Raw genomic sequence first — 16,447 nt, 5'->3', positions numbered from 1 at the left:
GCTGAACGTCTCACTCGTCATAGCGCTTGCCTGTCCTGCTTGGTGCTGTTCCCAAACCAGACTGTGATGTTCCCCGTGAGGATGCTCTCGATGGTGCAGGAGTAGAAGGATCGTAGTACCTTGGAGGGCAGTCTGAAGTCCCTCAGTCGTCTCAGGTGGTATAGGCGCTGACAAGCCTTCTTCGTTATGGTGTTGATGTGGCAACTCCATGACAGGTCCTGAGAGATGGTCACTCCAAGGTATTTGAAGCTTCCTACCCTATCCACCGCCATTCCACTGATGTGGACAGGTTGGTAGCTCCTCTGCTGTTTCCTGCTAAAGTCCACAATCAGCTCCTTCGTTTTGCTGGCATTTAGCTGGAGATTATTATCCTGGCACCAGTTCTCCAGGGTTCTAATCTCTTCCAGGTAGGCCTTCTCGTTACTTAGGGCTGTGATCAAAATGGATCCCTACTTACATTTTAGGGCACTACTGAATTTGTTGGCCATTGTAGTACGTTGGAGTGTATGAATAGAATCGTAGGTCACAACACAGGCTGAACATGGATGAAAATGCATTGCGAGTCTTTGTTACTAAGCAACAGATAAAACAGTGGAATAAACAGAATCCGATTAGGTTTGCTCATATAAGCAAGTCATAGTTACAAGCAACCGCACGCCATAGTTCTTAGGTCTCCTCAGAAATACGGCCAATTCTTAGATGGCTACACTACTCAAGCACTCTCACTCTTCGATAGCCAGTACATGCACACCAGACCCCCCCCAAACAAAAACAACAACAACAACAACAACAACAACTACAACAAAAAACCAAGAAAAAAAATTTAAAAGGTTGCTTAGGGAACAAAAGGTAGTTCAATTGCATCACTCCAGAAATCCTTCTGGCATCCTCATTTTTAAGAGTGTAACTAAAGTTTGAGCTCTGCAGTTCTTTATAAAAGTATTTTCTGTTTGCAAAAGAACCTGTCCATCATCCTGTTTGAAAGCAGTCATGTTTCTAGCAATCATGCTTTTATTTGGTGTCGGGGCTAAATAACGTATTACAATCTACTTAGGGTTGACTGATTGAACATCAATATGAAATATGTGTGGAAATAATTGCCTCAAGCTAATTAAACACCAGGAATAAAACTCCTGCTCCTGCTCCTTGATCACGATAATCATGTGTGGATTGATTTGCTTTATTACAGATTAGATAAATGTGACGTTACAGCGTCATATAGATTTTCCATTTAAAAGTGTTCTGTATAGCACAAGCCTTAATTTCCTTCTGAAGTCTTGTATTTAACTGACTGACAAGAAGATGTACCTTTTTCCATCTAATTTCAAAGACATTAATAACATAGATAAGGATGTTTCACGCCTGTTTAACTTCTTTATTATCCCTGACTTTATGAAGCTCAATGGTAAAATAACTGACACAGTGTGAACAAACAGAGGTAATGGTGTTTGGCTCTGTTTAACTACTCACTTTAGATGGCACTGTTTCACTGACAAGGCTCTAGAGCCTCATCACACTCCTAGCACAGCCTCATCAGTCTCCCTTTCTCTTTCCCTCTCGTTCTCTGTGCTATCATCCTGACTGTCTGTGCTAGTGTTACTGGTTCAATACAACTCTTCAGGAAAACCATTTTTTGAGGGAAAAGGTTTCAGCCGGAAGGTCTGGGCCTTGTCTCGAATGGGACTTTTCCACACCTCTACCCCTTCCATCAATTCATGGATAACTTCCACCCTCTCTACAGAGGAAAATAAAGTGAGGGATGTAAGTCACAGTTCTGTCCCATCACAGCAATGCCTGAGCATCAAGGCAACACTGTTACGAATGACCTGATACCCCACAAAGGGATACCTATGAGCTCAGTGAAGTAGCAGTGGAGGCATCTCCTACTTTTCGTCCAGTCAGAAACTCTATTTAGGATTCCCGATAAGAGCTCTGTTGTACCACTCTGAGCTCAGGATTGTCACGCAGCATGAAAAATCAGTTTGAATGTTTACTTCCATCACTGTTTAGAGGTAGCTTGGCTGGTCCTGTGGTTATCTGGCTCTCCAGACCAAGGCAAGATATCCCAGTTTTGAGCTCAGTTTGGAGCCCTGCTTATTTTCCCGTTAGGATCTCTGCTCCAAACGTTGGTGTTAGCCATGGCTAGCCTTTAAAAATTGCAGGTGTCATTTCATATGAAATGTAATTGTATAAACATTAATTATTTCTCTCTCATAAATTGGTCAGATGTGTTGCCCTTTAATCAATACCATACCAAGAAGCAATTTTAGACCATAAACTCATATGACATATTCATGGCCAGCTAAAGAATTTCTTTCTCTCCTCTTATCTTTGAATAACTTGACCCTCAACAAGGCTGAATCCTTCTGACCACACCTCTCCTTGGGATATTCCTGAAATTAGGATTGTGAAAGCTAGTGGTTAAATGCCTGTATAAGAAACACCTTTTTATTCACTTTCTTGCTTACAATTACACCCACTAACTAACACTCCACTTATAACAAGTTACTGCAAGTGTTGGAGGGCTAGTATGTGTTTCCTGTGTGTCACACAAAGCCAGTCAACAACACCTTTTTCAGGTGCTGGCTGAACACATTCGTTGAAGAACACTACCTGCCAGTTCTGCTACATCAACTAACAGAGGACTGCTGTTGGTTTCAATCAGTTGGTTTCAGCCAATCAGTTGGTTTTAGTATTCAAATGACTGCTTAGTTATATGAGGTGTTATTTAGTGTTAGGTTGAAATAAAACAAAAAACTGCAGTAACAACATCCCAACACTGGTTACCCTGCATCTAATATCCTTCCCCAACATTTCAAAAATTAAATGAATAGCTCCCAGACTTCCATTTCCCAGACTGGCATCTCACTCACCTCCACAAATAGCATTCAAGTAATTCAACTCATCTGTTTCTAAGTTCCACTCAGCTATTTTTAACCCAGCTGGTTAACCCCCCCCCCCCCCCCCCCCGCGAATAATCAGTCACCAAAGGTCTCCCTTGTTTCTACTGTTCTCAGGATTTATAGGACTATGAAACATCTTTATTTTCTTTCAAAGATATTTCAGAAGGTAGGGTCTGTCCTTTTCAGTCTGGCACCAACCCCCATCACAGGCCTGAAACTACTCCTTTACTAAACAACCTCCTCTGTACTGCCTGTACAGCTGACAAAGGTCTTGTTAACATTTTACTCAATCATAATCTTCCAGTAACCTACCTATTTTTGCCTTGTATCTCATTGGCTATGTTTATACAGCAGGTAAGATGGCCCAAATCTGATTTTCACCAAGCCAGTCTTTTTAACGTTTGTCTGAACAGTTCACACTCCTAAACCGATGTGCATGTGCAAAAAAAAAAAAAAACCCAGTCCTTTATGTGTTGGTTTCATCAGTCTATTGGTACAAAGGGCATGTTATTTGGCCATGGCCATTTCTTTGGTTTGCATTTTTGGTTTCTTTAAGCTTTGTCCTCCTGTCATCCTTTCTTTAGAAATGTCTTTAAACATGGAGCGGTTGCAATATGAGCCTTTTAATTTTGTTAAACCTCGCTATCCCGCCACTAAAAACATCCCCTTACTGCTATCGTCCATATTCTCCTCAGCAAATATCAAGTTGGACTGATGTAAATGTGTGAATGTAGCCATTAAGGTATGTGTGACCCTTTATTAGTCTGGTTTAGCTCTTACCTAACTGACAGACAGGGCTTTATTGCCCTAGGCAGGCAAATATCACATCACTGTTGTAGGTTTAAAGAGTCCCACAAGGATATTTAAATAGTAGGTAAGTATTTACATTCCACACTTAAAGCTAGTCTGTAATGCCCATAATAAATACCATGCTTCATAAACTCTCCAATTTCTGTTTATAGGAAGTAGGTATGTATGGTTCAGTATGAGTTCGGTACAACATGAAAAAAACAAGCCCAAAAAAAAAGGCTGAAAAAATATGGCTAACGGTTTTCATTAATTTTGTACAGACAGTCGTGCAAATTACAGTTGTTTCTACCTAGTGTTGTGTAGCACTCCCCTGAGATGACTGCTACAGCCTGTAGAGAAGTAAGCAATAAAATGTAAGCGTTGACATGTTAGATTTGTTTCCACATACACCTTACAAATGCCTTCCAACAACACCAACACATCGTCCTCATCCAAGCCACCATCATTTTTGATTTTAAGTTGAAATGAATGTCTAAAACACATGTTTACTTTCAGTCGATAAATAATAAAGAACACAAAAGACTCATCATATATGATTTGCTCTCTCTACATGCAGTAGAGAGAAGCATAGACAAGGAGTACAAGGAGGAATACATGTACCGTTACACCCCTAACAGAATGATTTTCAAAGCAAATTCAAAGCTTGGCATAAAAGACGTGTTTGATATTCATCTCTATGGTCATCAGTAGTCAATTAGTGTAATAGTAAACTGTGAAGACAACCCAACTCTTCTTCATTCAAGTGCTACTCTCATCCATCCGTATTTAGCATCCTATTATCAGCGGGATGTGGGCGGAGCAAAGCTCACGATAAGATCACTGGAGAACTGCATGTCACTCGCATTCTCACTTACAAATTAATAGCTATTACACACGTCTCCACTGTGGCAAGGTCAAGGCATCATGAAATAATTACAGTGCTGTGGCATGTTATTAAATTAGATGGGCACATCAATTTTAAAAAGGCCCTTTTGGGTCTAGGCTCTTGTGTATCTTATCAAATGTTAAATAGGCAGTGTGGATGCTGCTATCTGAGGTTGCACTTTGATGATGCGTAAAGAGCAGCTTTGTGTCACTGCTGCTTTCTACGCCACACTGTTTGTGGCTCTCCACCTGCACATTCCTGCCCACTCTGACTCCTCTATAAACTCTAAAGTAGTTCAGCAGCGCGAAAAATGAGAAAAATGAGAAAAATGAGAAAAATTAGAAAAATGAGAGAAAACATCTAATATCAGCAGTTTCACACAGTAACACAAATGTGACATTTTCAAAGAGTTTGCAGTTTCAAAAGGACTTTGGAAAATAATCAGAAAAGCAGTAAAAATCACTGTATCACTAAAATAAATAATTATCACCAAAAAAATGGAATAATAGAAATAGTCAGGAATTTATCGGTTCTGTGTTGGTGGCGTTCTTACATGTTGCGTTCAACATGTCATCTTTGTGCTGTCTGTTTGTTTACCTGTCCATGTGCTTGTCCATACTTTCTACATGTCCACCCTTGTCCAACCTGCTCCTTAGAGTGTGCAGCTGTACTTAGGTGTTATTAGCCCCCCTCTATCACGTAACCTTTGTCAGGTGGGTATCATTTAGTTCAGTGTACTTATATTATATATAGTGGGTGTGTGTGAGTTTTTTGTCATGTCTTGAAACTGTGTTTTATGCAGCCAAGAATATTCTCTTCTGGTTTAGCTAAGTCTTATTGGAATAGTTATGTGTATCTTCTTTATTAATAAAGCATTTTGCCTCTATATATCTGTGATGATTGGCAAAGAACTGTAACATTGCCAGAACATCCATGACCACCTGTCCCACAAACATACAATCCATGTCCACACACCTGTGGCCTTAGCAAGTTCAAGTGATATACAGACTGTATCTGAATTTGAAAGTTATTGGTGTATGTACAGTCTTGTTTTGCTGAAAAGCATTCCTTAAATGTTTGCCAGTCACTGTTTATTCTAATACACCTACAGCAGTGTGTATATACAAGAAAAAGACACTGGGCCGGATTCATAAACTTCTGTGAAATGGTAATGATGTTATTTCACGCAGCATGTCTGGCACAGTAATGTTTTATTCATAAAATAACCATAGTGGTAACCAACACGCCACACTCTTTTTACCATTGTTGCATTTTACATGTTATCCCAGTAAACGGCAAATAAAATATATATGTTAATGAGCTCATTTATTTAATGACCAATACTCTGCCTGAATCTGAATATCAAATGGAGCGCAAACCTCTGAGCTGTGAATTCTAATAAGAGAAGCACAATTACTGTAAAATACAGCAATAAATATACAGCAGAAAAAACTGTAATAAAAATACTGACCAGCTCAGTAATCCCCTCAACCTTGGTCAGTTTATTAGGTCTGATTGGCTGAGTCACCTTCAAAATGGTTGTACAATTTTCAGTTTGGAATTCTTTATTAATACACTCTGCAGTCCTTTTTAAGAGGGCCACATTCTTCTTAACTGCACTGGAGATGTTTGTCATGATGCTCATTCCAAACAGATCAAAACATGTCTTTTAAATGTACTGGTTACTCATCTAACTGACAGAGAGCGCTCCTTCTGCAAACATGTGAGGGCGCCGTACACAGACGTTCGCACAGGTGTCTGCCAATCACACTTGCATGTAATATATAAGCAGTAAGGGCATCTTTCGCTGTCTCAGCAATTGTAAAATGAAAAAATAAAGAAAAAAATAACAGAAATTGATCTGGAATCACAATCCAATAAAGAAAAAGGTGGGAGCATTAAAGTCAAAGCCACTGGTCCCACACACAACCATTCTGCATAAACCAGTGGCTACCTCACCAAGCAATGCACAACTAGAGGAAGATGTCCTCAGCACCATTCAGTGTCTCTGCTTCAGCCACTTCAATTCCCATTAGCTCTAGTCTCTCTGCTCCGTGGCTCAGCCTGGTCCTCCAGTGTCACTTCCAAAAGCTAACTGCAGCAAAAAGCAGTTTTCTGCTTCATCAGAATGCTAAGCCCACCGGAAAAAGCATTACAGGCACCAGCCCGACAATGAATCCCGCCCCTATAGCAGTGCGGGTCATTAAGTTGCCTTACCAGATTCAGAGAGGCACCTTGAACTCTTCATTTGATTACCTGAACCCTTAAGGAACTTTCCATAGGAAGTAAGTCGATGACAGAGTGGGAAGAACAGTACAATAAAGGTGCTGAAGTTGATAATGGCATTTCTATTGGCATAATTTCCAAAGGAGGCACATATCAGAACCATGGACAGCGACATAGTATAGTAGCACTATTGAAGCTTTCAGCAATTATTTGTGGTTGTCAAATATTTTAAGTTAGTGCTGACCTCGTAATGTGATGGACTGAGAGGCATTCTTTTTGAGTACCAACATTTCCTATTAACAGTGCTTTGAAAAAATCTGTAATCTGAAACCAAGCAATGACTAGAAATCAATAAAAAAGTAAAAGCCAAGATTAAAATAACAGTTAATGGGCAAAACAGAACACAACCTGCCATGACTCCACCGAGTACCTCGGCTGTTCCATCCTCCATTTCCCAGAATCCTCTGGAAGACACTAGCAGTGATCATATAACTGCAACTGGCCATCCATGCTCTCAGTCACCTGACTTTTAATCCATAACACCTGTTTTACATCTGATTAACATAGCATCTAAGCCTGACTTTAGAAAAGACATTTGCGAAGTACTGTATGTCTTTTTGGTGATCTACTGAGCGATATTCTCTGATGGTATTTTGCATGTATGATTTTACCTTTGAGGATAAACTAATCCATGAGGTCGAGAACAGAGAGATGTATGACCTTTCCTCAACATTTGAATATAGCAGTGCTTGCTAACAGATCAGAGCTATTTTTCTTGACAGAAATAAGTACATCATCTCTAAACATTGAGTCAATATCAAGACTACAACTGTGGTATACCTGCATTAAAACATTAAAATGAAGTGTAACCATTACTGGTTAACCAAGTCTACTAATATTAATATTGACCATATTAGCCTCATTTTAGAGAAGCTAGAGGAAAAAGGAGATCTCACCTGATCGATTGTTGGGGGAGGTCCGAACTGGAGAGACGGAGGGTGTGCGGGAGGAAGAGTATGGTCTTTGTCTGTCCCTCTCTATTGTTGAGGCAGAGCCAACAAAGTGATACTGTGAATAGCCATCCTGGAAGGGGAAAACCATGAGGAAGAGAAGCACTTTAGAATTGTATTACCACTTTTATAAAAGCTCTGGTTATGACAATTCAACCAATAGATGGCATTCACACATTCGCCTCTCTTATTTAGAAAATCGACCAGCTAAAATTCTCACAAAGAAAGAACTGCTTTTACATGGTACAACCAAGACATACTTGAACACTTGAAGAGTGGGTCCAGCACTCAACATTGTACTGCAGAAGTGCTGTCTTAACATGACCATGAAAGCGGAATTTAAGGGGCTCATATGCTCAGGGTTTATGCTTTGTTTTCGTAACCCCAAGGTCCACTTATGATACTATAAAAACCTTCATTTTTACTCATTTTTACATGACCATTTTAAACAGGCTGTTAATGTGTCTTTAAGATTGATATATGATTGGCACCTTTTTGGCACCATTCAGCGCCTCCGTATTACGTGAAAGAGTGCATGAATGGGCTGTAGGTTGACCAGGCAGATCGACTAGGTAAATGCACAGGTATTTACCTAGTATTCAGTATTCAAAATGGACATATATTTTCGCAGCTCATACATATTTCAAAATCAAGGATTTCATATTTTTGGTCCAGATTGTGCTCACACCTGCTATTCTGGTTCAGATCAAACAGAGAAGTCAGAGGGTCCAAACAAAACTAGATCATGCTTATGCTTCTGCAGGAAAAAGAATGAAGCTGTGTTAATGCAGCACACACAATATGCTTGCTATTAAAGTCCCATCAGCCTGTCTGGATAATTTAAGACATCTAGTGTGGAGTCACTGCAGAAATCAATGGCTTCATGCTGGAAATGGCTTCAGACCAGTGGGTTGGCAGCCTGGCCACCCAACCGAAAGCCAATAGGCCCACATGGTAAATGAGATGAGGCCACTGGCCGCCTGTGTGACTCTCCCATTAATCAATGATACTGTTCTACAGAAAGTGATGATGCAGCTCAAGCCGGGACAGTGTACAGAATGAAGGATCATATTTCGTGATGTCCTGCGTGACAACATGCTGCCTCATCACCAGGTATGCATGGTCCTCTGCAGAGTGTTTAAAAGATGTTCTGACAAGATACAGAAAACCATCTGATTCACTCTACCACTGTACAACTCAAAATCTGAGCTGTCCTGTTCATTACATAGATTCAAGATTCAAGATTCAAAGCTTTATTGTCATATGCACAGTAAGGAAACTAGTTTCCCTGTACAATGAAATTCTTACTTTGCTGCCCACATTGGATGTCATAGAATAAAAAGTATAAAATATAAATAGACAAATAACAAGGATCAAAAATTAAACATGCAGAGAATATATAAAATAAAATATAAAATGTAAAATTACATACGCTTAGCCTCGTAACGTATGGTGTTGTCATATGGCAACAGTGACTTTTCTTTCATTTTTGCTTTATTATAATATAAAAGAAAAATCTAGGCTTTCTGATTAACATCCCATACAGAAAAGCAATAAGAAAAAAAACTCACAGAAGTGGTTTTCGGCCACGAATACCAGACAAGTATCAAATTGTACAATAGATTTTAACCACTGAACATGCACTGCATTTTTTTTTATCTGATTTCAATTCTTTTAAATCACAACAGAGCAGCAAGATTGCATCTTTTCTCTGATCTGTTTTCTTAATTGGACTCTCTGAGTCTTAGTCAATGTCGCAGAAAAACACTCAATATTTAATTCTATATTAATTAAGTCCAAAATCCTAAAGTTCTTCTCAACTTCAGTTGTGATGGTTGAAATGATGGCCAATCCAAATAAATTAAACCATGCTTTTAAGTAAATGGGTTTATCAGCCAAGCATAACGTGTTCATAAAGATTATTAAATCCACATTCTTAATGGGACATTCACAGTCAGTGGTTCGTATAGCATTTTTGGGTGGATGATGTGGTGTTAAGAATCACTTATAGATACTGCAAATGAGGGAAAAGCACAGTAGCACCACATATCATTCAAACAAACAAACCCAAAAACCTTGCAGGTAATAGTTTTTAAATGAGTGCTATTTACTGCTTTTATCACTTTTAATATGGTGATTCTAAGGGTTCATTGTTAAATTGCCTATGGACACACTGTATACTGCCATTTTAACAGCTGGCGTTTTTTTATTAATACACGTGTTTTTAGGATAATAATAATAATAATGTTTTTGTTAGATGGTGAATGTCTTATTGCATATTGGTTGTCTCTTGTATGTATCACAGTTTTGTCATAAGTATTTGAGTGCTGTCATATGGAAACTTTGGAGCTCTGGAAGATTTTTTAAAATGATTAAATATTTCATAAAGAAAATTAAAGTATATTAATACTTTAATTCATAAGCTTTATAACCTTTACCTAGATTATTCATGAAGCGTGTTTACCTTTATATTTAAGACTGAAATGAACTTTTTATTGACACTTTCTATGAAAACTCTATTAAAATAGCTGCTTTCCTTCTGTATACTGCTCACATTTCTAAACACTAACAGTTCTCAGATGATCTCATTTAATGATTTAAAGGCTGTGAGCTATTACTCCATTGAATTTTGTGCTGAAAAGACCAGAATGTTAGACAGACTTAACACATTTGTTAAGCTTGCTGGCAGAGCTGAGAGCAATAACTGTGACTGTTAACTTCTGCAGTTATACAATATAAAAACAAAAGAGATGTGGCTGACCAAACCCTGACAGAGCAGACTTCTGAGGACATGCTGTCTTTTTTCAGTCTGACACTAGCTCCTGGATGAGTCCTTTGTAGAAGTTTTTGTCTGTAGACTGTTACAATAACTGCCCATCTCCGACCCATAGTTTTGTCTGTGATTGTCCCAGTGTGAATTGATTTGTGAGCTTTTGCGTGTTACACACTGCATGTTTTTTTAAAGGCAGACAATCATAGGGCACACTTTCACTGTTTTTGTTATTTTCTTTTCCTTTGCTTATGCCTGCGCTTTGCTTATTCCTGTGCTTCTCCCTTTTACTAAACAACAACAGCGTCAAACTGCCAATCAGTTGCGCTAGCAAGCTATTGTTTTAGTAAGCACAGGTTGAAACTACAATTAACTAGCAAACTTGGTGCTGCTAGCAAGAACAAGTTCAATTTAAAAAGCTGTATTGTATGGATTTCGATCCTCAGCCACTCGGAACAATTGGAAAAAAGTAGTGCCACCCCATTTAACTGACATATGACTGGAAACTGAAGTGTTTTGGTGTGAAATGGTCCATTGAAGAGAAACACACCGACTCTGATTTCTTCCATTTGGTGGTGATAGGAACCAGGGATTTGCATGTCTACAACACAAATATAGTCATTTAACTTACTATCCAAACTGACTGGTGCACCTACTCATGTCTTCTGTGTTTTATATTAAATGTGGACGATGAAAAAATAGTCATAAATATGGCAAAAAAAATATTTTTGAAGGACAGAATGTTTTTAAATACCACAAGGATGGAGTATCCCACACCAAATATCTCTGATAGACTTTGTTTACATCCTAATCATTGAATTGTCTAAAAAGGTAATGCAATTTCTATTTAAACAATTCACTTAGTAATTCAGATTACTCCAGATTTGGAAGACAAAAGTAAAAACAGACCCTAAAAAGCATTTAGTGGCCATGTTTTGAAAACAGCATTCATTTTCCGCACATGTGGCACATTGAGATCATTAAATTGCAGATAATTTTTCCAGATACAAAACTGTATGAACAGATAGGGCTAGCCCAAGCCCTGTAGGGGTGTCAGAAGCATGGACGGCAGCCTGTTCACACAAATTAACAATAGAAAATCTTTCAAAACATCACATTCCTAAAATAAATGACTTTTCATAGCTGAAAGACCTGTCCTAGTACTGAGCCATAGCCTTTCACACAGGTTAAGGACTAGTGGACAAAGAGTAGAGACAAAAGTAAGTTTTCACACCACATTTTGGCATCATGACTCCACTGACAGGCACCAGGAACATTCCCCTTGACATTCGCTTGCCCCTTCTATGACAGGCCTGTTTCTGAAAGGGGTTTAGGGGCGAGATCAAAGGGTAGAGGCTTTCTGATGCCGAGCAGTTCAAAGCTGCCCCACTTTCCCTACACTGCCAACACACACACCTCTGCCGTTCGACCCTGTCGGCAAGGAGATGCAGCTGTTGCTACGCGACTATTGTGCTTGTTGCGAATAACGACGTTGGACAGGCTGCTGAAGGCCACGCGAGCAGAGGAGAAAAGGCACAAAGCACCAAATAAACGGCATTTGTCGCCTGCTTCCTGCAGGCCTGGCCCACGGAGGAATCTGTTTTTAGTCTTGCCATTTTAGGCATCCCTAGATCCTCTTTCTTCAACTTCAGACTTCAGAAAAGAACGAGGGCGGCCTCTCAGCAACTTTGTGGGAAGAAGATAGCAGGCCTGTCATTCGGTACAAAAAGAACCTGCAAAAAGATGGATGCGCCTTTTGATGTTACCCATTCTCCTGAGGAGCCAGCCACTTGAAAACAATGCGTTTAAGGAAGAGTGGGTTTCAATGCAATTAAAGGCCCCAATCGCAATTATTCCACAATCTCATAACTCTTTTTGGCCTTCATTAGCAGCGCTGGGCTAATGTGCCAGTGATTGATGGACTTTGAAGGACATATTAAAAGCTAGAGTTTCAGCTCTACACTGGATGAATAGTAAGTGCGTACATGATAAAACACTGTATCTTAATCCATTATACAGACATCAGTTCATGGTCCAAAAGGCCCATTTTTAACATGTTGCTTCCACCCTTATGCATGGTATGCCACCTAATTCTCATTTGTAGATAAGACCACGGAGACCAGTCTAACAGCGCAAAGTCAATTGAGGAAGCTCCCTAGGCACGACTCTTGAACAATAGTAGTTAACACGTACATGGAAAAATATCTTATTTTAGAAATACGTGCTTCAGCGAGCCAAGGGCAGCGTTCATTACTGAGGCCCCAAAGGCACCAAGGCTGATGCTTAGCCCACACAGCAATGGACCCTCAGGTATGTAAGATGATTGATAGTTCTGGTGTGTGTACAATTGCGAGACTTTTGTGAACCCTGTGCAATGATCTTTCTGTATAAATAACTCCCAAAATATGATGTGTTTGCAAATGTGATATCGACAAGGTCATAAAACTCTTCTTGACATTTCAGCTAAGAAGTAGCTTTTCTTAACAGCTGTCAAAATCCTGTGTGCTGGTTAAACAAATCTGCCATCCTTTATTTTTATGACTAATTCCAAGGATTCCACAAGCCTTTCCTCCTAACTGTGGCAGGAATGGAGATGTTTCTGAAGGTTGGCTGTGGAGACCTGGGTCTAATAAGACAGCCTGGCTGATCCTGTCATTGCACAATATTAGATCCCTGGGGCCTAGGATCAGAAGCACAGAGACTATATCACTAAGTTCTCCTTCAAAAGGCTTAACTCCTTCTAGGCCATATGCATTTCATACCCACTGAGCCTTTCCACAAGTTCAGAAATACTCCCTCATTCCCTCAGATGGTTTGCAATGTGTATTATGCTTGTTATAGTGAGACTATAGATTTCTAGGTGCATATTTGTTTTTGTTCCAGAATTCTTTCTGCCAACTTGATGGATAAGTGGGTTTAGAACTGGGTTTCCCACTCACCTTCTAACATGTAATCCTAGTTCTAGTCCAAACCACACTTATCAGAAAACCAACATTCTAATTTGACGTTGTCTTTGTCTAATGTCCACATAAGATGTGATGAGCCAAATGAACCTGTACACTGAGAGACCACACTACAGTCTTCAAGCAAAGACGCAGAAATCAAACACTGACTCAAAATGTAACTCAGCTCACTCTTAACTGACTAATGACTTCGAGTCTTACCGTCATGTGCAGTCATGTAACTCGCAGACATGCCAGGTCTGATATGGCTTCAAATAATAAGCCTTTCATTACAGAAAAACCTTCGGTCTGATAGACAGAATGAAACAATACATACAGCAGAAGCACTATCCAAATGAAGGACGCAGAATAACCTGAAAGGGTTTGTCAGCATGCAGTTTGGATGGCAAATGTGCTAGACAGCGCCACAGCTAATCTAGCTGAGGTTTTAATAAATTACAGATCAAATTTTTACCAAAAAAGATAAATTAGCCTTTACCTGCTATACACAGACTCAGTCATGTTAAGTTGTCTTGTTTATTTCCTTTAAAAACTGCATTAACTGCAAGTAGGGCTTCAGTCCTGTCCTTCACATTGAAGGCTTTTCTATAATGAAATGCTTGTTATTTGGAGCTGTGTCAAACCTGTCAGGCTTTGAGTAGGGGTTTACTTTTGTTTAGTGCAATGCCTGCAGCTAATAACGAAACTCTAAAATTGTCTGCTAAAGTCTCAAGACTCACACAAACCCCAGAGACTTCAGGCTTGAGTCACACTCAGACCCAGAAGACTTCAGGCTCGAGTCACAGTTGCAGCCAAGGGACTTCAGGCTGGAGTCAAACTTGCACCCTAGAGACTTAACTCAGATTCACAACCCAGACACTCAAGACTCTGGTTTAAACCCCAGAGACTCAAGACTCGACTCTGACTCTCATGAAGCGTCTTGTAAACATCTCCGTAATGCGTTTTTGTCTCCTTGTGTTTTGTTAAGTGGGTGTATTCTGGCCTTTACAGGTAGGTTTATTCATTTCTAAACTTCTCCAGGGGCTGGTTTTAGCAACAGGGCCTATGCCTGATTGTAAACTAAGTTGGTCGTACCTTACTGGGTTACTTACCCTCAAATTCTAGAACATGTTAAGCTAGGGTTTAGACTGCAGTCTACTTCAGTTTTTTAATCGCAACCCATGTTGCTAGCTCTGCTGATGCTGCAGTATGCCCCCTTAGCATGACATAGAGTTAAACTAGCTTCTCAATTGCTGTTCTTAGTCTCTTACTGGAGTTTTACTGCAATAAGCTTTAAAATAATAATAATATATATTTTTTTTACAATCCAGCCAACTGCATACTACAGTAGCAGCAGCAGTGAGCATACTACAACACCATCTGAGCTAGGCTTCTTAGTTCAGGCCCCAGGAAAGAGCTGTAGAACATACCAGCTCTGCTCCAGTAATTTGAGGTGAGATGTCACAGATCTTACTTGTCGTAAGAAGAAACCCCGCCAACCTAAATGTTCTAGATTCTCTACAGTATTCCCAGAAGCTTCATATCTCTTCCTCCAATCCTGGGTCGCATATCCTGGTTCTAGTCTCCAGGTTTATCATGTTGTAATGTCCTGTGTTTTCTGTCTATCTATGCTCACCTAATCTAGACTGTATGTATACTTTCCTGTGGTTCTTAATTAAAATTCTTGCATGATCACCTTCTCTGTCTATCTCAGTGTCCCTTCTGCTTCAAATCTATATAAGTTATGAACATCTTACCTTCTGAGACCTTCCATCTACTCTTATGCTAAAAGGACACACCAATATTTCAGGGCAGCGTGGATTTAAAAGTCTATTACGATCTGTTGGCACTGTGTCTTTCCTCGCTTGTTCCTCAAAAGCATAGAAGTCAATTTTTCTCATCTGCTCTCCATTTTCTCTCTGTTTTCCACTCCCCGCTTCTTGGCTCACCCACACCCGTAACAGGAGCATTGCACCTCAGGTGGCATGGCTGTCTAATCGACACCTCCTGAATGAAGCATGGGGGGTGGGGGGCATGACCACAGCCACACAGAATGACTGTCATTACGCTGCAACTGCAGATGAGGCGTAGGGGCTCTGCAAATGTTAATAATAGCAATCTGTTTGGTAGCGCCCTTTCTTTAATGTCATCCCTAGTGACATTTCCACAGCTCTGATGGACCAACGCACAGAAAACAGCAACTAGGGGAGTACTCAGAGGGGTAAGAGACCTGCTGGCCAAGGGAGAGAGTAGAAAGAATGGGAAGTGAGAGAATGAGAGTCAGAGAATCGCTGTCATAACAAAACACTTGTATCTCCAGAGGAGATTTCAAAGGGGATGGGAATGACTTTAATGTATCCTTATATATAGATACAGCCCATCTCTCTATTTATATCTTTATATATTTAGTATATATATAAAGATATATATAGATAAAGAGTGAGCGAGAGAAAAAGCTAGAGAGGGTGAGACCATCACAAATCAATGAGTTCCATTCATGATAACCATTGTATGAAACACAATATGTCTGCCCATGTGTGATGTAGTGAAGGCTTACTCTGTCCTTCATGACCCGCTGGGTGACGTCAGTGTGTCGTTCCCCCTAGCTTCTCTGTCCACATCAGTTACAGATGATGAGCAGCAGTTCAATACTCAGCCTGAGGGGGCATCAAATGGAACGATGCTCTGCTGCCAATGCTGGTAGCTATGCAAGATATAGAACCTGGAAGAGCTCCAGTCTTCATTTGTGCACCCAGGTCTAATAGACTTTTCTAATCGTTCTATTTTTAGTGTAAAAGTGTAATTTATGGGAAGTGAAATTCATGCACATATTGTGTAAATACCACCAAATACACTGATCAGCTATACCATTAACATTACAAAAATGACACCACCATGTCAGCATCTCCGTAATGCGTTTT

The 16,447-nt window shown here is 39.9% G+C and overlaps 1 protein-coding gene across 3 annotated transcripts in view; it reads right to left on the bottom strand.

Moving 5' to 3' along the window:
* Nucleotides 1-16,447, bottom strand: part of ctnnd2a (catenin (cadherin-associated protein), delta 2a) — a 452,693-nt gene that overhangs the window by 14,199 nt on the left and 422,047 nt on the right. For all 3 annotated transcript variants that reach the window (XM_072689814.1, XM_072689834.1, XM_072689825.1), the window contains one exon: nucleotides 7,761-7,887. In XM_072689814.1, the coding sequence (XP_072545915.1) occupies nucleotides 7,761-7,887 (127 nt within the window). The remainder of the gene's footprint in view (nucleotides 1-7,760; nucleotides 7,888-16,447) is intronic.

Source organism: Salminus brasiliensis, chromosome 1 (assembly GCF_030463535.1).
Source record: "Salminus brasiliensis chromosome 1, fSalBra1.hap2, whole genome shotgun sequence".
NCBI lineage: Eukaryota > Metazoa > Chordata > Actinopteri > Characiformes > Bryconidae > Salminus > Salminus brasiliensis.
Note: the sequence above shows the minus strand (reverse complement) of the source record. Positions and strands in the feature narration are given on the sequence as shown.